Here is a 24,231-nt window from a genome sequence, read left to right as displayed (position 1 = left end):
GTGGATAATGAAATCAGTTTTTAAAAAGGTGGGCATTATTCCTCTGGGTTGCTGTGTTGTCCAGATAACAAAGTAATAATAACATCATAATAATCGCTTATCGTCACAAGTCGGCTTCAATGAAGTTATTGTGAAAAGCCCCTAGTCGCCGCATTCCGGCACCTGTTCGGGGAGGCCGGTACGGGAATTGAACCCGCTGCTGCCATTGTTCTGCATTACAAGCCAGCTATTTAGCCCACTGTGCTAAATCAGCCCTTTGCTAAACCAGCCCCTTCTTGGCGATGGTGAATGTAATAACCATGTGGGAGTTGCCTCTGCTTTTCTGCAGTGTAGCCTCTACCTGCTCCCACCCATTTATCTTCGTCTCGCTCCATAGGAACCTCAACAACGGCCTCAAACCAAAGGCCCCAGTAGGTTTGTAACAACCTCATGTTGAGAGTAACACACAGACTCGACCATTTGGATCAAATTAAGCAGTTGCCTGCATTTCTGATCTGGCTTGCAAAGTAGGTTTTGTGCCATTGAATGAAAGACTTTTTATTTCTAAAACAGTCAGGTGTTAATTGAGAAAAAGAAAGATTTGATTATTTGGCATTAATCCATCTAGCACTATTGCCGTCATTGTTACCTGCCACTGTCAAATGGGTATTGGACATTGTCACACAAATTCATGGCTTGCCATTAAATCTTTTATTTTCTTCACTTGTGTTAAGAAACTACCTTTACCCCAGAAAGAGAGATTTGCATTTATATAGCACCTGTCGCGGACTGGATGTCCCCAAGTGCTTTACGGTCAGTGAGATGTATCTACTGTCGGAATGTAAGGGACCCACGTTTTAGTCATTCAGAATGTTGCATTGAATTCCCTGTACCCGATTGTCACAGGCCGATTATCAGTCCGTCCTCGCTAATCAGATTGTTGTTAAAGCTGGGTGGGGAATCTAGGCTGACCAGCCCCACGGGATTCTGGAGAAGCAGGACTGACGTCAGGAATGGTTATGTGCTCCACATAATTCAACAGCTCCCAGTTCTGACTGTGGGGCTACCACTCTTTACCTTTGGAAGACCCCCTATTGGCCTTCTGTAATTACCCTCCTAATCCCCATGGGGATGATCCAATCCAATGGCACCAAAGGGCATTGGGGAGACCACATTTCGGGTACTGTGTCCATCTTGATCCCCTTACTTAGGGACGGGGTATGTTTGATTTGAAAGCAGTTCAGTGAAAGTTCACCGGGCTGATTTCTGAGGCAGCATGGTAGCACAAGTGGTTAGCACTGTGGCTTCACAGTGCGAGGGTCCCAGGTTCAATTCCCCGCTGGGTCACTGTCTGTGCGGAGTCTGCACGTCCTCCCCGTGTGTGCGTAGGTTTCCTCCGGGTGCTCCGGTTTCCTCCCACAGTCCAAAGACGTGCAGGTTAGGTGGATTGGCCGTGCTAAATTGCCCTTGGTGTCCAAAAAGGTTGGGAGGGGTTATTGGGTTACGGGGATAGGGTGGAAGTGTGGGCTTAAGTATGGGTCGGTGCAGACTCGATGGGCCGAATGGCCTCCTTCTGCACTGTATGTTCTATGAAGAGGCTGTCTCCTAAGGAAAGGTTGAGCAGGTTGGGCCATTACTCATTGGAGTTAGAAGCACGAGAGTTGCTCTAATTGAAGCATGGGCGATTCCGAGAGGGCGAATCGAGAACTAGGGAGCACAATTTAAAAATTAGGGGTGCTTCCATTTATGAAGGAGACAAGGAGAAATTTCTTCTTTGAGTCGTTAATCTTTGGAATCCTCTCCCTCAGGAGGCTGGACCGTCGAATATATTCATAGTTGGGTGAGACAGATTTTTCATCGCCAAGGAAGTCGAGGATTTTGGAGGGGGGGGGGAAGAGAGAGACAGGCAAGTGGATCGAGGCCATGATCAGATCAGCCATGATCTAACTGAATGGTGGACAGGCTCGAGGGCCGAATGGCTTACTCCTATTTTCCATGATCCCGAACCCAAAATAAAAATCCTGTCCCCTTAAATCTGTTCCTCCATACGCAGACTTACTGAATGTTTTCCAGCATTTTCCTGGGTGATTTTCTACTTTTGATGTGGAGATGCCGGCGTTGGACTGGGGTGAGCACAGTAAGAAGTCTTACAACACCAGGTTAAAGTCCAACATGTTTGGTTCAAACACTAGCTTTCGGAGCACTGCTCCTTCTTCAGATGAATCCTTATTTTGTACATTGTAACTGTTTAAGTAGCATGCTCTTTCCAAGGGCCGGTGCAGACTCGATAGGCCAAATGGCCTCCTTCTGCGCTGTAAATTTCATGATTCTAACCAAATATTTGGACGGCACAGTGGTTAGCACTGCTGCCTCACAGCGCCAAGGACCGGGGATCATTTCCGGCCTCAGGTCACTGTCTATGTGGAGTTTGCACTTTCTCCCCCGTGACTGCGTGGGTTTCCTCCGGGTGCTCCGGTTTCCTCCCACAGTCCAAAGACGTGCAGCTTAGGTGGATTGACCATGATCGATTGCCCCTGAGGATAGGGTTGCAGAATAGGGCAGGGGATTGGGCCTAGGTAGGGTGGTCTTCCGAAGGGTCGGGCACGCTCAATGGGCTGAATGGCCTCCTTCTGCAGCGTATGGATTCTATGAAATGAACTATTTTGTCGCCCATTGTGTATTTTGTCTCCTCATCTGTCTGTGTGTGGAAAATAAATGATCAAAAATACAAGGAGGGTTGTATTGGTTGCAGGGGGGAGTGTTGCTGGACTGCATTAAGTCTGCTGGAACCATGGTCAACTGTCCGTTATATACATTGTCCGCTGTCGCTTCATATCATTGTATACCATCTGTCTTAATCACCAGGGGATAGCCACCGGCCGATTCTCAGTGCATCGAGGTCGATTGCCAGATTGCAAGGTGTCAGAGACGTCGTTCCCCATCCCATATGACCTGCCTCCACAGCACTATAGCAGCAAAGGTAGGTGATGGTAGCTGTGCCTTCAGCCAACACGGCTTGTACACCCTCCCAAAACCTCTCCACCCCCTCCCAAAACCTCTCCACCCCCTCCCAAAACCTCTCCACCCCCTCCCAAAACCTCTCCACCCCCTCCCAAAACCTCCCCACCCCCCTCCCAAAACCTCTCCACCCCCTCCCAAAACCTCTCCGCCCCCTCCCAAAACCTCTCCGCCCCCTCCCAAAACCTCTCCAACCCCTCCCAAAACCTCTCCACCCCCTCCCAAAACCTCTCCACCCCCTCCCGAAACCTCTCCACCCCCTCCCAAAACCTCTCCGCCCCCTCCCAAAACCTCTCCGCCCCCTCCCAAAACCTCTCCACCCCCTCCCAAAACCTCTCCACCCCCTCCCAAAACCTCTCCAGCCCCTCCCAAAACCGCTCCACCCCCTCTCCCCCTTGAAGAAGCTTCTTAAAACCAGTCTCTTTCACCAAGTGCTTACACACCCCTCCTAACACCTCCCCACGCTGAAGGTGACAGATTCTGTGTCAAAATGCAAAATGCCTCAAGAGCTTTTGAAAAAAAAAACTTTTCTTTTACATGGCGCTTTTCACAACCACCGGACATCTCCAAGAATCTTCTAGAATGATGGTGAAGTGTTTTTGAAGTGTGATTACGTTGTAATGTAGGGGACGGGGCAGCCAATTTACACACGGCAAACTCCCACAAACAGCAGTACAATAATGACCAGATAATCTGCTTTGCATGACGTTAACTATTGGCCAGGACACCAGGGAAGATTTAGCTGTTCAGTAAGGTCATGGCTGCTCTTCTGTGTTAACCCACTCTAACACCGTATCCCCATATCCCTGATTCTTTGTGCGTGTCCAGCAATCTCCTCATCTCGGCCTTGAATGTACTCAACGTGAGATTCCCTCTGAGAATTCCAAAGATTCACGACCCTCCAAGTGAAGACATTTCTCCTGAATGGCCGGCCCTTTTACTAAATTGCCCCTTGATTGGAAAAAATGAATTGGGTACTCTAAATTTTTTATTTTTTTTAAAAAGACATCTCAAAGTGCTTTACACCCCATTCAAATATTTTTTTTCCAATTCAGGGGCAACTTAACGCGGCCAATCCACCTACCCTGCACGTCTTTGGGTTGTGGGGGCGAAACCCACGCAGACACGGGGAGAATGTGCAAACTCCACAGGGACAGTGACCCAGAGCCGGGATTCGAACCCAGGTCCTCGGCGCCGTGAGGCAGCAGTGCTAACCACTGCACCACCGTGCCGCCCCCTTGAAATACTTTATAAGGTGTAGCCAGTGTATGAAAAGTATGACAGCAGCCATTTTAGGTACCAAAAGCTCCCACAGGCCACAATGAGGTAAACATCCGGATTTAGTTTGAAGGATGAACGTTTATCTGAGGGGAGTCCCTTCCTGTTTGAAATAGTGTCGTAGAATCACGTTCGCCCGTCTGAGAGGGCAGGCGTTTCATCCGAAAAATAGCACCTCCAACAGTGCAGCAGCTCCCTCTGCACTGCACCGGGGTTGTCAGCCTTGGGTACGGACTCGCGCCTTTGGAGTGGGACTTGAAACCACAACCTTCTGATTCAGGGGCGAGAGGGGACCCATTAAGCTGAAGACGGGAAATAGAGTTCTGGTTCGAGCAAGGCACTGACTTTAATTAGTTTCTAAATGCCACTACTCTGGGGAACAGCTCTATAACACTGGCAGAGACGGATAACTGCAAACGATAAACTGTGATAGCACTTTTGAATTTCCTCATCATTGGGGGACCTGTTCATTGACGGGAAGTTTGCAAGCCTGGGTGAGCTGGAGAGGAAGTTTGGGCTCCCTCCGGGGAGCACCTTTAGGTACATGCAGGTGAGGGCGTTTGTCAGGCGGCAGGTGGCGGGGTTCCCCCTGCTGCCGCCGCGTGGGGTCCAGGACAGGGTGCTCTCGGGGGTATGGGTTGGAGAGGGGAGGATCTCGGAAGCGTACCAGGTGATGCAGGAGGTAGACGAGGCCTCGGTGGAGGAGCTGAAAGATAAATGGGAGGAGGAGCTGGGTGAGGAGATTGAGGAGGGGACGTGGGCGGATGCCCTAGAAAGGGTGAACTCCTCCTCTTTGTGTGCGAGGCTTAGGCTCATACAGTTTAAGGTACTGCATAGGGCTCATATGACCGGGACAAGGATGAGCCGGTTTTTTTGGGACTGAGGACAGGTGTATTAGGTGCTCAGGAGCCCAGCAAACCGTGTCCACATGTTCTGGGCATGCCCAGCGCTGGGGGAATTTTGGAAGGGTGTAGCAAGGACGGTATTGAGGGTGGTAGGATCCAGGGTCAATCCAGGCTGGGGACTTGCAATATTTGGGGTTGCAGTGGAGCCGGGAGTACAGGAGGCGAAAGAGGCCGGTGTTCTGGCTTTTGCGTCCCTAGTAGCCCGGCGGAGGATTCTTCTTCAGTGGAAGGATGCGAGGCCCCCAAGCGTGGAGGCCTGGGTCAACGATATGGCGGGGTTTATTAAATTGGAGAGGGTGAAATTTGCCCTAAGGGGGTCAGTGCAGGGGTTTTTCAGGAGATGGCAACCATTCCTAGATCTCCTGGCAGAACAGTAAAAACAAAAGGTCGGCAGCAGCAGCAACCCGAGGAGGGGGGAGGGAGGTTGTCTCTTTGTTTTTGTTTTGGGTTGAATATCTATTTTTTGCCAACGGCGGGCGTTAATTTATTGTTTCTCTTTTGTATTTATGGGGGGGGGGTGTGGGTCTGTTCTTTTTGTTCTTAGAATTTTCTGTTATTGTTTTCTTTTTTGTGAAAATGTGAATAAAAATTATTTAAAAAAAAAAAAAGAATTTCCTCATCATGTGAGCGGCCACTGCACCCTCTTGACAAATAGAAATCTGTAATTACATTAGTTCGCAGGAATAATAATAAGAATCTTTGTTAGTGTCCCAAGTAGGCTTACATTAACACTGCAATGACGTTCCTGTGAAAATCTCCCCCCCCGGACCCTTCTTGTTTCGGGAGTCGTGTCATCGTGATAATCTGCAACGCCATTGACAAATGAAAGCCCACCTCTCTTGTTTCAGAAATCATTTTTAAGGCTGGGATCGACATGGAAACTTTTGCCTCCACTCTGGGGATTACCATTTACTAGAAACTAAACTTGACCCGCCGTATAAATCCTATGGTTACAAGAGCAGCTTAGAGGATAGGAAACCTGTGGCGAGTAACCTACTTCCTGACTCCCCAAAAACTGTCCACCATCTACAAGGCCAAGTCAGGAATGTGACAGGATACTCTTCCCCTTGCCTGGATGAGTGCAGCTCCAACAACACTCAAGAAGCTCGATACCATCCAGGACAAATCAAGCCCGCTTGATTGGCACCCCATCCTCAAACATTCGCTGCCTCCACCACCGATGCACAGTGACAGCCGGGTGTACCATCCACAAGATGCACTGCAGCAACTCACCAAGGCTCCTTGGACACCACCTCTCAAACCCACGACCACTATCATCTAGAAGGACAAGAGCAGCAGATACCTGAGAATGTTACCAGCTTCAGGTTTCCCTGCAGGCCATCCTGAATTGTAACTACACCACTGTTTATTCACTGTCGCTGGGTCAATATCCTGAGGTCCCAGGTTCGATCCTGGCTCTGGGTCACTGTCCGTGTGGAGCTTGTACATTCTCCCCGTGTTTGTGTGGGTTTCGCCCCCACAACTCAAAAATGTGCAGGGTAGGTGGATTGGCCACTCTGAATTGCCCCTTAATTGGAAAAAATGAAATGGGTACTCTAAATTTAAAAAAATAATAATCCTGAACTCCCTCCCTAACAGCACAATAAGTGTACCTACACAATACGGATTGCAGCGGTTCAAGAAGGCAGCTCACCCCACCACCTTGTTGAGGGAAACTAGGCATGAGCAACAAATGCCTAGCCTAGCCAGCGAGACCCATATTCCATGAAAGAATTAAAGAAAAAACCCAGAATCATAGAATTCCTACAGTGCAGAATGAGGCCATTCAGCCTGTCGAGTCTGCACCGACCCTTCAAAGGAGCACCCAGCCTAGGCCCAATCCACTACCTCTTCCAGTAACCCCACCCATCCTTTTGGATACTAAGGGCAATTTATCATGGCCAATCCACCTGACCTGCACATCTTTTGACTGTGGGAGGAAACGGGAGCACAAAACCCACGCAGACAGGGGGGGGGGGGGGATCGTGCAGACTCCCCACAGGCAGTCCAGTCACCCAAGAATTGTGAAACATGTCTTCATGCAAAATATGGCAGGTGTTTGCAACTCTTCACTGCAAACGATGGTTGATGTCAGATTAATTGTTAGATAACCCTGCATTCTGTCTTGTGGCCCCTTCTCAAGCAAGCTGCAGGAGCAGCTGATTTCTTTCATTTACAAACACCACCTTTAGTCATCACACAGCTGCTTTTGTTATTTTCCTTGGCCTGTTATTTATCCGAAGCCTAAAAGAAAAAGACTTGTCAAAGAGCAGTGACACCCTTTCATTTTCCTTTCCAAAATGATTCCTGTTTGAGTAAGTTTTCATTTGAAGGTGAGACCACCCGCCTTGCTAGCTGAAGCTAGCTGGGCTAGCTTCCTTGGCCCCGCCCGAGTGTGAAGAACAAGGTGCATTTAGATGGCGCCTTTCCAGCCAGTGGGAAACTCTTGTGAGTGCAGTGACCGTTGTGATATAAGAAACGCGGCAGCCAGTTTGCACACGGAAAGCTCCCGCAACGGCAAGGCGTTAACAACCAGGTGATTATTCGCGTTGGAGAAGCAGAATACTGCAGGCCCTGGAAACCTGACATGAACACCGATAGTGATGGAAACGCCCAGCGGGACAGGCAGCATCTGTGGAGAGAGAAACTGGTAAAGTTTCAGGCCGATCACCTTTCATCGGAGCCGGTAATATTTAGCAGTGTTAACTGAGGAATGGATATTGGCCAGGACACTGGGAGAGCTCTCCTCATCCCTGCTATGGGATTAAAAAAAAAATTTTTTTTTTTTAAGAGTACCCAATTAATTTTTTTCGAATTAAGGGGCAATTTAGCGTGGCCAATCCACCTACCCTGCACATCTTTGGGTTGTGGGGGCCAAACCCACGCAGACACGGGGAGAATGTGCAAACTCCACACGGACAGTGACCCAGAGCCGGGATCGAACCTTCGACCTCGGCGCCGTGAGGCAGCAGCGCTAACCCACTGCGTCACCGTGCTGCCCTGGGATGTTTTTTTTTTTACAAGCACCAGACTTCACCTCAGTTGGAATCAATTCCGAGTCAGAGGGTTGTGAGTTCAAGTCCAGCTCCACAGACACGAACATCGAGGCTAATGTTCCAGCGGCGCACTGAGCAAGTGCCGCATTGTCGGAGGTGCCGTCTTCGAGATGCAATGTTAATCCGAGCTCCTTTTGAGGTGGGTATAAAATATCCCACGGTGCTAGCTTGAAGAGCAGGGGACTTGTCCTCGGTGTCCTGGCCAATATTAATCCTTCAGTCAACATCTAAAAAAAGAAAAAGATTATCTGGTCATTTATCTCTTTGCTGTTGGTGGGATCTTGCTGTGTGTGAATTGGCTGCTGGGTTCCCTACATCGCAACACTGTCTACTCTACGAGAGTGTGTGCGTGGGTTTCCTCCGGGTGCTCCGGTTTCCTCCCACAGTCCAAAGATGTGCGGGTTAGGTGGATTGGCCATGCTAAATTGCCCGTAGTGTAAGGTTAATGGGGGGATTGTTGGGATATGGGTTACGTGGGTTTAAGTAGGGTGATCATTGCTCGGCACAACATCGAGGGCCGAAGGGCCTGTTCTGTGCTGTACTGTTCTATGTTCTATGTTAAGTACTTCCCTGACCGTGAAGCACTTTGCGACATCCTGAGGTTGCGGGGCGATACTTTGTAAATGCAATTCTTTCCAGGAACTCCGATTATGGGGAGGGAGCATATAAAATAGGTTTGTACTCCCTGGAATACATTAGATTAAGGGATGATCTGACTGCTGTGTTGGGGACCCTGAATGGTATTGATGGGGTAGAAATAGAGAAATATGTCCCACTGGTTGGTTGGGGTGGCGGTGTCCAGGAAAATGAAACACAACCTTAAAAATAACCGTCACATAAGAGTCAGGTCATTCAGAAGTGTTGATCACAGCCCATGGAGTAGTTTAGATTCGAGAGAAGTAGCACAAGGATATTATTAGTTAATTCTAGATTATAGATTACTGTTGAACAAACTTAATCTTACTTTATTAGTAGTTATAGCTCTGTAGAGTGTGCAAACTCTGTTTAATTTAATTGTTATTCAATGAATCAGTTTTGCCTCAATCTAAACATTGATGGTTTCTTTATCATCAACTCATCCTACCATTCTTTTTTTTAAAATAATTTTTATTGAAAAATTTTGTATTTATATAACAACAACGAACAGCAATAAAATACCAACAATAACAATAACAGTCATAAACATTCGCCCAACCTCAATGAACAACAAAACATATTAACAACAAATTAAATTAACACAATATTAAGTTAAATAACCATAGAAAAAATAGAAAAAAATAAAGAACACCCCCCCCCCCCCCCCCCCCCCGGGTTGCTGCTGCTATTGACCAAGATACCTATCTTTGAGTCAGAAAGTCCAGAAAAGGCTGCAACCGTTTATAGAACCCTTGCACTGATCCTCTCAGGGCAATTACCATTCTTGATCACAAGGCAAAGAATAATGACAAATTACCACAAAGTGTAATGTAACAACTCTATCTCTCGGTCTCTCTCTCTCTGTCTCTATCTATCTCTCTCTCTGTCTCTCACAGATAGCAGTAGATGCCACCTTAGAACATAGAACACACAGTGCAGAAGGACGCCATTCGGCCCATCGAGTCTGCACCAACCCACTTAAGCCCTCACTGCCCCCCCCTCCATCCCCGTAACCCAATAACCCCTCCTAACCTTTTTGGTCACTAAGGGCAATTTATCATGGCCAGTCCATCTAACCTGCACGTCTCTGGACTGGGGGAGGAAACCGGAGCACCCAGAGGAAATCCACGCAGACACGGGGAGAACGTGCAGACTCCGCACAGACATTGACCCAGCGGGACCCAAGGCTTTTTTTTAAACTTAAACATTCCTCCAAGGTAACAAACTAAATTTAGATCAATTTTTATGAAGTATTTAATATAAATGGAATGACCCCATTTGACACTTTAATGCTTTGAATCAGACATCCTGGAGTGATGTCAATCAGAATCCTTGCTGGTATAACAGCAGTCTCAGTGGCTGATAGTTACGTTAAAATTAGACCCACCGTTGAAAACACTAATGTGTCTGATCTTCCAAACAGTTTGAGATTCTATCTCTTTGAAATGAAAAATGAAATGAAAATCGCTTGTAACGAGTAGGCTTCAATGAAGTTACTGTGAAAAGCCCCTAGTCACCACATTCCGGCGCCTGTTCAGCGAGGCTGGTACGGGAATTGAACCATGCTGCTGGCCTGCCTTGGTCTGCTTTAAAGGCTAGCGATTTAGCCCAGTGTGCTAAACCAGCAATTTTCTCATTGTGTTCAGGAGCACTGATTAGGTTGTAGCGTCAGTTGTCACTATTTTGATAACTGCTCAGTTCTCTGCAGCAGAATTGATGCAAATTGAATCCTCCACTTTTCTCTGTCCTCCTGTGCTGTTCATCTCTCTATTTTGATACATCTGTCTTATTTCTGCCCCTTCCTATCTTCTGCCACGCACCTCATTTCTCTCTGCATTTTTCTTTTATTCTCACTCTCTCGCACTCCTCTCTCTCCTTCTGTCCTTTCACCTAATCATCTTTCTCCCCTCTCATCTCTTCATCATCTTCTCTTTCTCTCTTTCCCATCAACCCCACTTCCTCGCTCACCCATTTGTCTTCTCCAACCACCCATATTGACCAGTACTCTTTCTTTCACCCCTCGACCCTCTCATTCACTCTCCCTCCTCGCCCCCCCCCCCATACCCTTCTCTCACTCCCTAACTCTCCTCTCTCCCCACTTTCCCCATCTCTTTCACCTCCCCACACACTGCTCCTCCCCCGTTTCTCACTCACTTTACTCTCCTTTGTTATTTCATGAGTTACGGCCATCATTAACATGGTCAGCATTTATTGCCCATTCCCCCTAGTAGCCCATCATTAACATGGTCAGCGTTTATTGCCCATCCCCCTAGTAGCCCATCATTAACATGGTCAGTGTTTATTGCCCATCCCCCCTAGTAGCCCATCATTAACATGGTCAGCGTTTATTGCCCATCCCCCCTAGTAGCCCATCATTAACATGGTCAGTGTTTATTGCCCATCCCCCCTAGTAACCCATCAGTAACATGGTCAGCGTTTATTGCGCATCCCCCTAGTAGCCCATCATTAACATGGTCAGTGTTTATTGCCCATCCCCCCTAGTAGCCCATCATTAACATGGTCAGTGTTATTGCCCATCCCCCCTAGTAGCCCATCATTAACATGGTCAGTGTTTATTGCCCATCCCCCCTAGTAGCCCATCATTAACATGGTCAGTGTTTATTGCCCATCCCCCCTAGTAGCCCATCATTAACATGGTCAGTGTTTATTGCCCATCCCCCTAGTAGCCCATCATTAACATGGTCAGTCCCATCATTAACATGGTCAGCGTTTATTGCACAGCCCCCCTAGTAGCCCATCATTAACATGGTCAGCGTTTATTGCACAGCCCCCCTAGTAGCCCATAAACTGAGTGGCTTGCTCGGCCATTACAGAGGACATTTAAGAATCGGCCATATTGCTGTGGGTCTGGCCTGGAGTCAGAGGTAGGCCAGACCAGGAAAGGATGGCAGATTTCCTTCCCTAAAGGATCAGGGTTTTTACAGTCGGTGCTAGTTGTCACGGTACCTTTAACGAGACTAGCTTCATGTATCCCAGGTTTTATGAATTGTCCTGTCCCCATGAACCCATGTCTTCAGAAGTTTAGCCTCTGGATTACTGACATTACCGCTAAAACAATGTCTCTCTCTCACTCCCACTCTCTCTCCCACATCCCACTCTCACTTCTCCTTTAATGTTGATTGGAGAGATGTACCCTGCTCTGAACTGCTCCCCTCCCTTCCCTGGGACTGGTTTCCACCAGCAGACCAAATTGAAATTGAAGTCCGCGTCCAATTTGAAAATCGAATTAAATCATCCATTTGGAAGGGTATTTAACAAAGATAAAGGATGGCAGCACTGGTTTCTGTTTAAACACAACACCGGCAGCTATTGTGCACTGATGGTGTTTAATGACCCATTCATTCACTAAGTGACAAAGAAATTACACATTTCAGCTTCCAATAATTACAACTATTAATGACTGAAAAGCCAAGCAAATGAGCCTCAATGGAGATTAGTTTTGGTCCCGCACATATGCATTGGATGCAATTAAAGAAATGCGACTCATTCATTGAACTATCTGCTGCTGTCGGGCGTAGATGAGAGGGAGCGAGAGCAGTGCAAATAAAATGCCCCCGATCGAGTCTTTACAGCACAGGAGGCCAATCCGCCCATCGAGTTCCTGCCTGCTCTCATTCAGCCAATCCCATTTCTCTATCTCCGTAGCCCTGCCCATTGACTCTCCTCCCTCAAACGCTCGTCTAACCGCCTTGTGAAATCACTCACTGCTGGATCTGCGATTGACACATTGCAGTCCCCAATTTCACCCCACCCTGACGTACCCCACCCTCATACCAACCCAGCCCACCCCAAGCCAGCGCACCCCAACCCAGTCCACACCATTCCATTCTGCTGCTCTGCCATCGTAGTAAATCCATCTGCTTCACTGCTGTTCTGTTTCTGTTTAGGGGTCGAAATCCTCCTTGCTTGCCTGGTCTGGTTTATATGTGTCCCCAATTCCAAGCCCACGTGGTTAACCTTGAACTACCCTCTGAAGTGACCCAGCAGGACTCCCAGTTGTATTTAAACAGGGAGGTAGCCCACCACCATCTTTATTAAAACTGGGGACTGGGCAATAAAAGACCGTGTTTTGGGAGCTTTGACGAATCACTTTGCTTGTATTTAACATGTTTAAAAATCAGCACTCTGATTCCCTACCAATTCCTGTACCAGCCTCCCCGGACAGGCGCCGGAATGTGGCGACTAGGGGCTTTTCACAGTAACTTCATTGAAGCCTACTCGTGACAATAAGCGATTTTCATTTTCCATTTCATTTTCATTTCATTTTCAATTATTCAAAACATGACTCAGTGTATAAGGCAAACATCAGCCATGTGGACAGTAGGCTCCATTTCCATGCTCCATTTTATAATTTCTTTGCTCAACGTTGGGTTTCTATACACGAGGAAGCGTGTCACCTGTCCAAACATCTCTGTACACCGCTGGGCATCTATCCAGCCCTACTGCAACAACCCCCCCCCCCCCCCCCCCCCCCCCCCCACTACAGTGTAAATCTGATCCTATTCCCAGTTCCCTCTCCAGCCCTGACATAGATTATCCAGACTCGAAACGTTAGCTCTGTTCTCTCTCTCCACAGATGCCATCCCGCTCGCTCAGAATTTCCTGTTTCCGATTCCAGCATCCGCAGCAATTTGCTTTTATCTCGTTAAATTGATTGCACATCCGCAAAACATTTTTTTTCCCCCCCCAAAAAATATGCTTTATTTATAAAAGTACATGACATGACCATTCAAAGTTGATGTTGTACGAGGTTTGAAACCAAATTGGTTTCTTCCAATGCTGTATGTCACTAATTACATTCGTCAAACAGTAAGAAGTCTAACCACACAAGGTTAAAGTCCAACAGGTTTATTTGGAATCACTAGCTTTCGGAGCTCAGCTCCTTCATCAGGCCGGTGTTCTTCACTCACCTCATGGAGGAGCTAGTGATTCCAAACAAACCTGTTGGACTTTAACCTGGTGTTGTAAGACCTCTTACTGTGCTCACCCCAGTCCAACGCCGGCGTCTCCACATTCAGCAACACAGTTCACAATATTGACGACGTGGCAGCCATACAGCCAGAGGGGTTTTTACCTGGTCTCCAGTATACCCTCCGTACACGATGCTGAAAGGCCCTGGACAGTGACCTTTCCCCTCTTGCCTCTCGAGCTCTAACGCGTCCCTCAGCACGCCGTGTCGAGCCTTGGCAGTGTGCCAGTCTGCGGTAACTCTTTGCGTTTCGGGCAGTCCAGCGAGTGTCTTTCACCAGGTTGATGGTCCTCCAGCCACGATTAATGTTTATCCAAGGAACATTCTAGAGCTTGTTTGGGTTGCTGGCTCGATGCTGTGCCCTCCCGTTTGAACTTCCATTTCTTTTTCAGAAGACTGTTGCATCACGCACTTTAAATCTACCGTGGGAAATAGCCCTTTCTCCTCTCTTCCCCCCCCCATCTGTCCCCATTGGATTGAATTTGATTTATTGTCACGTGTACCGAGGTGCAGTGAAAAGTATTGTTCTGCGCACAATCAAGACACATCCTTTCATACATGAAAAAACATAGGACGTGCCTAATACACAATGTAAATACATTGGTACAAGCATGGGGTGAAGCACACGGAGTGTAGTACTACTCAGTAGAGAAGATGTGTGGCGATATTAGTTCAATTCATAATAGGGTCATTCAGGAGTCTGGTAACAGCGGGAAGAAGCTGTTTTTGGATCTATTGGTATGTGTTCTCCTGCCCGATGGAAGAAGCTGGAAGAGAGAATAACGTGGGTGGGAGGTTTGATTATGCTGCCCGTTTTCCCCAGGCAGCGGGGGGGTGTCAATGGATGGGAGGCGGGTTCGCGTGATGGACTGGGCTGTGTTCACGACCCTCTGTCGTTCGTCATGGTCTTAGGCCGAGCAGTTGCCATCCCACGCTGTGATGCAGCCAGATAGGATGCTTTCTATGTAGCACCTGTAAAAATATAAGAGTCAATGTGGACATGCCGAATTTCCTTAGTTTCCTGAGGAAGTAAAGGTGCTGTTGTGCTTTCTTGGTCGTGGCGTTGACGTGAGTGGGTCAGGACAGATTTTTGGTGAGGTGCACACCTAGGAATTTGAAGCTGTCAACCATAACCCCACCTAACCTGCACATCTTTGGACTGTGGGAGTGCCCGGAGGAATCCCACGTAGATACAGGGAGAAAGTGCAAATTCCACGCAGGCAGTCACCCAAGGCTGGACTTGAACCTGGGTCCCTGGTGCTGTGAGGCAGCAGTGCTAACTAGGGTGCTGTGACTGGACCTGCTTCCACTTCCCATTCAGGCAGCAGCCTGATTATCGGCTGGCCTGTCAGTGAGAACATTATCTGTTCCTGTCAAAACCTTGTGATATTTTAGGCAAAACTCAATGTGAGACTATAAAGGAGCTCCTTTTTTAAAACCATAACCATGTCCAATTTGTGTCTCTGGATCCATGCTTCAGATTTCGATCTCACAGCCACATCAGGTTAGAGGTTCCATTACTATCCAACTCTCTAGCAGACTGAAATACCAAACAGATTTATCAAGGCAATAGTTTTTTTTTTACTGTAGATCTGTGGTGTCAATACCTGAACAGGTATACACAAAACACTGGTCAGGTAGGCAGGAAAATGGCAAATGCCGATGGGTGGCACGGTAGCGCAGTGATTAGCACTGTTGCTTCACAGCGCCAGGGTCCCAGGTTCGATTCCCGGCTTGGGTCACTGTCTGTGCGGAGTCTGCACGTTCTCCACGTGTCTGCGTGGGTTTCCTCCGGGGGCTCCGGTTTCCTCCCACAAGACCCGAAAGACGTGCTGTTAGGTGAACTGGACATTCTGAATTCTCCCTCAGTCTACCCGAACAGGTGCTGGAATGTGGGTGTCTAGGAAACCGAACCTGGGACCCTGGCATGTGAAGCAACAGAAACAAGATGGCGGCGGGTGGGGAACCGGCAGCGTGGCAGCAGTGGGCGCCGGAGCAGCATGAGCTGCTCCATCGCTGCTTCAGAGAGCTGAAGGCCGAGATCCTGGAGCCGTTTAAGGCCTCGCTGGACAAGCTGACGGCGACTCAGACGGCTCAGGGTGCAGAGATCCGAGAGCTACGGCAAAAGGCCTCGGAGAGCGAGGATGAATCCCTGGGCCTGGCAGTGAAGGTGGAGTCACACGAAGCGCTCCACAAGAAATGGTTCGCAAGGATGGAGGAGATGGAGAACCGCTCCCGTCGGAAGAACCTGTGGATCCTGGGCTTCCCGGAGGGGCTGGAAGGTTCGGACTTGGGGGCCTATGTGGCCGTGATGTTGAACTCGTTAATGGGTGCGGGGTCGTTCCAGGGGCCCTAGGAGCTGGAGGGTGCCCATCGAGTGCTGTTGAGGAAGCCCAGGCCGAACGAGCCGCCGAGGGCGATGCTGGTCCATTTTCACCACTTCGTTGACCGTGAGTGTGTGCTGAGATGGGCGAAGAAGGAGAGGAGCAGCAAGTGGGAGAATACAGAGATCCGGATTTATCAGGATTGGAGCGCGGAGGTGGCGAAGAGAAGGGCTGGTTTTAATCGGACAAAGGCGGTGCTTCACAGGAAGGGGGTGAAGTTGGGCCTGCTACAGCCGGCTCGCCTCTGGGTCACTTATAAAGATCGCCAGCTCTACTTCGATTCCCCGGAGGATGCCTGGGCCTTTGTCCAGGCAGAGAAATTGGACTCGAACTGAGGACTGGGGGGGCTGGGGACTGATGTACATAGTCCGGAGGCCTTGTACTCCTGGGTATCCTTTCGTTTTTCTGGTTGTGTTTGTTGATGCCTTTTTGCTTTTTGGGGCTGTTATTTATTTATTCTGGTGCTTTCTTGTTTTTCACTGGTGGAGGGCTGGGGAGCTGTTCGCGGGCCCTCTGGGTCACGCGCCCTTCTTTTTCCCGCGTGTTGGTCGGGGGGGGGGTCGGGGTCTGAGATGGAAACGCGGGAAGAAAGCCCGCGCTGGGCCCGTTGTTAGTGAGGACCCTGAATGAGGCGAGGGAGGGGGGGACTTTGCCCCCGACGATGTCTAGAGCAATAATTTCACTGATTCTGAAGAGGGATAAGGACCCCCTCCAGTGTGGGTCTTACAGGCCGATTTCGCTCTTCAACGTGGATGCAAAGTTGTTGGCTAAGGTACTGTCCAGGAGGGTGGAAGATGTGGTCCCGATGGTTATCCATGAGAACCAAACGGGGTTTGTGAAGGGGAGGCAGCTGAATGTCAATGTGCGGCGGCTTCTTAATGTCATGATGATGGCGTCGGCGGATGGGGAGGCGGAAATAGTAGCATCGATGGATGCGGAGAAAGCTTTTGACAGGGTGGAGTGGAGCTACCTGTGGGAGGTGTTGAGGAGATTTGGGTTTGGTGAGGGATTCATCAGATGGGTGAAGTTGCTGTATAGCTCCCCGGTAGCGAGCGTGGTGACGAATGGGAGGAAGTCAGAGGACTTTCGGCTGTCCTGGGGTTCGAGGCAGGGGTGCCCCTTGTCTCCCCTGCTCTTTGCGTTAGCGATTGAGCCCTTGGCCATGGCGCTGAGGGATTCAAAGAACTGGAGGGGGATTGTGCGGGGGGGGGGGGGGGGGGGGGGGAAGCACCGGTTGTCGCTGGACGCGGATGATTTACTGTTGTACATCGCGGATCCAGCGGGGTATGCCAGAGGTACTGAGGATACTTGGGGAGTTTGGGGACTTTTCGGGCTATAAGCTCAACGTGGGGAAGAGTGAGCTGTTTGTGCTGCACTTTGGGGGACCAGGAGAGGGAGATAGGAGAGCTCCCGTTGAAGAGGGCGGAAAGGAGCTTTAGATATCTTGGCGTCCAGATAGCTAGGAGCTGGGGGGCCCTACATAGGCTAAACTTTTCGAGGTTGGTGGAACAGATGGAGGAGGAGTTTAGGAGGTGGGATGTGCTGCCACTCTCGTTGGCGGGCAGGGTCCAGTCGGTTAAGATGACGGTGCTCCCGAGGTTGTTGTTTCTCTTCCAGTGTCCCCCACCTTGATTCCGAAGGCTTTCTTTAGGAGGGTTAATAAGAGTATTCTGGGGTTCGTGTGGGCGCGGAATACCCCGAGAGTGAGGAGGGTGTTCCTGGAGCGAGATAGGGAAGTGGGTGGTTTGGCGTTGCCCAACCTGTGTGGGTACTACTGGGCTGCGAATGTGGCAATGATCCGTAGGTGGGTGATGGAGGGGGAGGGTGCCGCATGGAAGAGGTTGGAGGTGGCGTCCTGTGTGGGCATGAGTTTAGAGGCACTGGTGACGGCCCCGCTCCCACTCCCCCCAGCAAGGTATTCTACGAGTCCGGTAGTGGTGGCTTCCCTCAAACTTTGGGGGCAGTGGAGGTGCCATGGGGGGGAAGTGAAGGCCTCAGTTTGGACCCCGATACGGGGCAACCACCGTTTTGCACCAGGAAGAATGGATGGTGGGTTTTTGAGTTGGCATAGGGCAGCCATCAGGTGGATGGGGGACCTTTTCCTCTACAGGAAGTTTGCGACTTTAGAGGAGTTGGAGGGGAAGTGGAGTCTCCCCCCTGGGAATGCTTTCAGGTATATGCAGATTAGGGCATTTGTCAAGCGGCAGGTGGCAGAGTTTCTGCTACTGCCGCCTAGGGGGGTGCAGGATAAGGTGCTCTCGGGGACGTGGGTCGGTGAGGGGAGGATCTCGGCAATTTATCAGGTGATGCAGGAGAGGGAGGAGGCCTCGGTGGAGGAGCTGAAAGCGAAGCGGGAGGAGATAGACTAGGGTACGTGGGCGGACGCCCTGGGGAGGGTGATCTCGTCTTCTTCTTGCGCACGGCTCAGCTTAATTCAGCTGAAGGTGCTGCATAGGGCGCACATGACTGGGGCCAGGCTGAGCCGGTTCTTTGGGGGAAGAGGACAGGTGTGGGAGGTGTTCGGGAGGCCCGGCGAACCACACCCACATGTTCTGGGCGTGTCCGGCGTTGGAGGGGTTCTGGAAGGGGGTGGCGGGGACTCTGTCCAAGGTGGTCGGTTCCAGGGTGAAACCGGGCTGGGGGCTCGCGATCTTTGGGGTAGCATCGGAGCCGGGAGTGCAGGAGGCGAGAGAGGCCGGTACCCTGGCCTTTGCGTCTCTAGTAGCCCGGCGTAGGATTCTTTTACAGTGAAGGGACGCAAAGCCCCCGAGCCCGGAATCCTGGATTAACAACATGGCCGGGTTCATCAAACTGGAGAGGGTCAAGTTTGCCCTGAGGGGGTCGGTACAAGGGTTCTTCCGGCGGTGGCAGCCCTTTCTTGATTTCCTGGCCAAGTGTTAGGGGGTGGTCAATCTCAGCAGCAACCCGGGGGGGGGAGAGATTATGGGTATGTTAAGGGGGTTTGTTTTTGCAATTATATGTTTGTTACTTTCTTTTTTGTTATTAATTTATTGCTTTGTATTGGGGGGGGAGGGGTTGTCTTTCTGTTTTTTCTATGCCTTGTTTATTTTATTGTTGGGAGAAAATTTGTTGTTGAAAAATGTGAATAAAAATTACTGTGGCCTTTCTGTTTCTATAGGTAGAGGAGGCCCCCAGGCCTGATTGCTGGCTTTTGTTTGAAGGATTTTGGTTGTTTTCCATTCCATTCCTCTCCTGGGTCCACCAGTTGTGTCAAACTGTTGCTCGCTGATTGGTTTGATGCTGGGTTTGTTGCAATGTGTGGGAAACACATTTCCTCGCTCGCCTTCAGATCTAGTTTATAAATACTTTTTTTTTACAGAAGTGTGTTAAAATAGGTTGTTGAGAGTGGGTGTGAATGGCCGTCTTGCTGTAAACACGCTGATAAATGTGTTTGAGAAAATTGTTATTCTTCCATCTTCATTACAATACGTTGTAATTCTCATAGCAACAGATCATTCACAATTACCCGTTTGTATGCACAAATTCCCAGTTCCACCCACAATAGCAGAAGCTGTTCATTTAAGCGGGAATCGATTATTTTTGTGCAGGTCGCTTTCTGCTGCCACATTGCTGGTCAAGAACCCTCAAACTCTTCTGTTTCGCGTTTTTATTTCAGCACTTTTGAGTTTGTTGACTCCAGCTCTGGGGAATCAAACCTGGCCCCAATTCAGGCCTTTGGGCCTAGGGGAGGGTGGTCTTTCGAAAGCGATGGCGCAGAATCGATGGGCCAAATGGCCCCTTTTCTGCACAGCAGGCAATCTATGATTCTAATATCCCGCAAACCGCAATGATTTAAATGATCGAACGATCATTTTTAGTGACGTTGTTTGAGGGATAAGTATTAGCCAGAAGACCAGGGAGAATTCTGCTGTGCTGCTCTTCAAAGTAGTGCCACTAGATCTTTTACATCCCAAGAAAGCACACGCCCGATCTGAAGGACAGCCTCTGACGGTGCAGCACTTCCTGGGTTATGTGCCCAAGACTACGGGCAGATGGAGTGGTACTTTTGATCCATGATCTTATGACTGAGGGAAGCGCAAATGTACCCACTGCACCACAGTTGGCGCAGCGCCGCTGACAACGTAGCAAAGGCCTCAGTACTGCACCCTAGTGGCCATCTTGGGCAGCACGGTAGCATTGTGGATAGCACAATTGCTTCACAGCTCCAGGGTCCCAGGTTCGATTCCGGCTTGGGTCACTGTCTGTGCGGAGTCTGCACATCCTCCCCGTGTGTGCGTGGGTTTCCTCCGGGTGCTACGGTTTCCTCCCACAGTCCAAAGATGTGCAGGTTAGGTGGATTGGCCATGCTAAATCGCCCTTAGTGTCCAAAATTGCCCTTGGTGTTGGGTGGGGTTACTGGGTTATGGGGATAGGGTGGAGGTGTTGATCTTGGGTAGGGTGCTCTTTCCAAGAGTCGGTGCAGACTCGATGGGCCGAATCGCCGCCTTCTGCACTGTAAATTCTATGATAATCTTGAATCCTGATCTTCAAACATTTAGTTCAGACGCTCCAGCTCATTGCTTAGCGACCCAGAGATTGGATTCTGCTGTCAATCAAACAAGTGACAAGTATAATAAAAACAGAGAATGCTGAAAATACTCCGCAGGCCAGGCAGCATCTGTGGGAGAGAAGGAAAGTTAACGTTTCAGGCCGATCGCAGAGCTAACTGATTTCAAGAACTTTCATTCACACCAATTGCTTCATATTTTAGGCCTGCTGTTGGTGACGATTCTTCTAGTGCCATTCACACCTCCTCTAGACACATCTTCCGCTTCTTTTCTTGCCCCTTTACCATCCCATTTTTGCCTTCCACCGCCATCCCTCCTGCTCTCCACCCTGTCACAGACCTTCCATTTGCTCCACCTCTCCCTTTTTACACTGTTTATAAATGCTGAAACCTCTAACTTTTTCCAGTTTCAGCGAAAGGTCACCAAACTCAAACGTTAACTCTGACCTTTCCCCTCCCCACACCAGCTGAGTGTTTCCAACGTTAGCTGCTTTTAGTTCCGGTTTTCCAGCAGTAATTGTGCTTTAGTTGTTAAGTGTTGCAGTTGTACATAACTCTGGTGCGGCCGCATTTGGAGTATTGCGTGCAGTTCTGGTCGCCGCATTATAGGAAGGATGTGGAAGCTTTGGAAAGGGTGCAGAGGAGATTTACCAGGATGTTGCCTGGTATGGAGGGAAGATCATATGAGGAAAGGCTGAGGGACTTGAGGCTGTTTTCGTTAGAGAGGAGAAGGTTAAGAGGCGACTTAATTGAGGCATACAAGATGATCAGAGGGTTAGATAGGATGGACAGTGAGAGCCTTTTTCCTCCGATGGTGATGGCTAGCACGAGGGGGCATAGCTTTAAATTGAGGGGAGATAGATATAGGACAGATGTCAGGGGTAGGTTCTTTACTCAGAGAGTAGTAAGGGCGTGGAATGCCCTGCCTGCAACAGTAGTGGACTCGCCAACACTAAACACATTCAAATGGTCATTGGATAGGCATATGGATGATAAGGGAATAGTGTAGAGGGACTTAGAGGGGTTTCACAGGACGGTGGAACATCGAGGGCCGAAGGGCCTGCACTGCGCTGTAATGTTCTATGATGAGTGTAACATGAGTCGGAGAATCGTAGATTGAATCTTTTCAGCGATAGTTGTGACCTGTATTAAGGTCGATCCCTGCCGCCGTACACACCTATAGTTCATCCGTTGTCTCTTTTTCTCCCTTATAGATCGACCATGGATCTGGAACATTCCGTACCTTCATGCCCCTGACACCAATGGAAATGTTTGGGCCCCCTCCTAACTCCTGGCTCCTTGGTGCCGTGTTTATCAAATGTTTCCCAGAGGGGAAGGGCTGAACGAACTGGATTTTTATATCGGACGTGCAGTTCATACTCTGACCCGCTGAGTATTTCAGCACCGAGTGTTTCTAATGTAGGCCGTAAGTGTGTTTTTCGCAGAATAAAGTTTGTTAATCAAGTTCGTACATCTCCCTTTTCCAGAGCCGCCTTTTCCTCGTGTTGCTGACAGTGCGTTCTTTCTGTAAGAGGGTTTTTATAAATCGTTGGCGGGGAGTTTTTGGGGGCGATTCTCCACACTCACGATGGTGCGGAGAATAGCGGGGGTCGTAAATTTTTACGGCCACGCTAGTCTGACGCCCTCCCGCTATTCCCCCCCCCCCCCACGCCCGCCTCCCGACACGAATCGCTGCTCGCCGTTTTTTTACGGCGAGCAGCAATTCTCAGCTGGCCGATGGGCCGAAGTCCAAGCCCTTTACGACCGTTTTTAGGAACGTCAAACACACCTGGTCTGACCGTTCGTAAAAACGGCCGTAAAGTTCGGATCTTGGGAACCATGGCACCGATTGGCACGGCAGTACCACGGCCGTGCCAAGGGTGCCATGGGCCCGCAATCGGTGGGCACCGATCGCGGGCAGCGGGTACTTACCCCGCGCACTCTCTGTCCTTCCGCCGCCCCGCTGTATCCATTCGCGGGGCGGCTGAGGGGCATCCCGGCCCGCGCATGCGCGGGTTTCGCGCAAATGCGCAATGACGTCATCCGCACATGCGCGGGTTGGAGTCTTCCAATCCGCGCATGCGCGGCTGACGTCATGTGACGCGTCAGCCGTCGCAAACTCTGGCAAGCGGGCTTAGCGAAATTCGTTAAGCCCGCGATGCCGGAGTTCACGGCCGCGGCATGCTAGCCCCGACCGGGGACCAGAATCGGTTCCCGGTCGGGGGGGCGGAGGCTGGTGTCAAACCCGCCCGTTTTTGACGCCAGCCTTACGATTTCTCCCGGTTTGGGAGAATCTCACCCTTTGTGTTCCTCAACGTCAGGCGTCCTCTTGCCACAGAATGCAATCCTGTTTGGCTATCAAAGAATAATACAGCTCGGAAAAAAGCCCTTCAGCCCTTCAAGCCTGTACCAGTCAGGATACCACCCTTGGCCAAAACCCTCACATTTGCCCGGATTAAACTCCATTTGCCATCTCTCTGCCCAAGTCTCCAACCTATCTGTGTCCTGCTGTATCCCCTGACAATCCTCAACACTATCGGCCACTCCACCAACCTTGGTGTCATCCGCGCACTGACTAATCAGACCAGCTTTATCACATCAGGCAAACACAGGTCAGGTTTATGGAGAATGGTGGGCATGAAAATACCCCCTGGCCCACACAGCGACTACACCATGGGCCATGGGCGGGGTTCTCCGTCCCGTCACACCCGTATTCCGGTGCGCACCCCCCCCCCCCCCCGTCAGCAGCGGGAACCTCCTTCCCGCAGCCGGCCAGAGGCGCCCTGCCAGCGACGTGAAGGATCCCACTGGCGGAGAATCCAGCCTCTTGTGTTTGACAGTCCAGACACTACCCCCAGTCGGCACGGTAGGTAGCACTGCTGCCTCGCAGGTCCAGGGTCATGGGTTCAATTCCCGCCTCGGGTGACTGCCTGTGCGGAGTCTGCACGTTCTCCCCGTGTGTGCGTGGGTTTCCTCCCGGTGCTCCGGTTTCCTCTCTCAGTCCAAAGATGTGCGGAATAAGTGGATTGGCCGTGCTAAATTGCCCCATAGTTGCCCCTTAGCTTACGGAGCCGAGGTAGGATGCTTGTCAGAGATCGGTGCAGACTTTATGGGCTGAATGGCCTCTTTCGGCGCTGTAGGGATTCTATGATCACTCAAGGCCACACACTCACTGGGGGGGGGGGGGGGGTACATCACATACAGCATTGTGGGTGTGGAGGGGAGGCATGGGAAGGTCTGCTCCATGAGCCATGGCTGTTTCATGGACAAGATGCTACAGCAGCAGCTGACAAAGACTCGAATCAGCACCTTCCAACTAACAGCCGCGACCACCTGGAGAGACAAGGGCAGCAGATATCTGGGAACCCCACCACCTGGACGTTCCCCTCCAAGCCACTGGCCACCCGACTTGGAAATATATCGCCGTTCCTTCACTGCCGCTGGGTCAAAATCCTGC

The 24,231-nt window shown here is 50.1% G+C and overlaps 1 protein-coding gene across 4 annotated transcripts in view; it reads left to right on the top strand.

Moving 5' to 3' along the window:
* The window catches only part of tdp1 (tyrosyl-DNA phosphodiesterase 1), a 133,138-nt gene extending 110,889 nt beyond the window's left edge, over window positions 1-22,249 (top strand). For all 4 annotated transcript variants that reach the window (XM_038773472.1, XM_038773491.1, XM_038773482.1 and 1 more), the window contains 2 exons: window positions 2,845-2,959; window positions 21,989-22,249. In XM_038773472.1, coding sequence (XP_038629400.1) covers window positions 2,845-2,959; window positions 21,989-22,062 — 189 coding nt within the window. In that variant the 3' untranslated portion in view covers window positions 22,063-22,249. The remainder of the gene's footprint in view (window positions 1-2,844; window positions 2,960-21,988) is intronic.
* The last annotated feature ends 1,982 nt before the right edge of the window (window positions 22,250-24,231 follow it).

This window comes from Scyliorhinus canicula, chromosome 2 (assembly GCF_902713615.1).
Source record: "Scyliorhinus canicula chromosome 2, sScyCan1.1, whole genome shotgun sequence".
In the NCBI taxonomy this organism is placed as follows: domain Eukaryota; kingdom Metazoa; phylum Chordata; class Chondrichthyes; order Carcharhiniformes; family Scyliorhinidae; genus Scyliorhinus; species Scyliorhinus canicula.
This window is presented reverse-complemented; position numbering and strand designations above follow the sequence as displayed.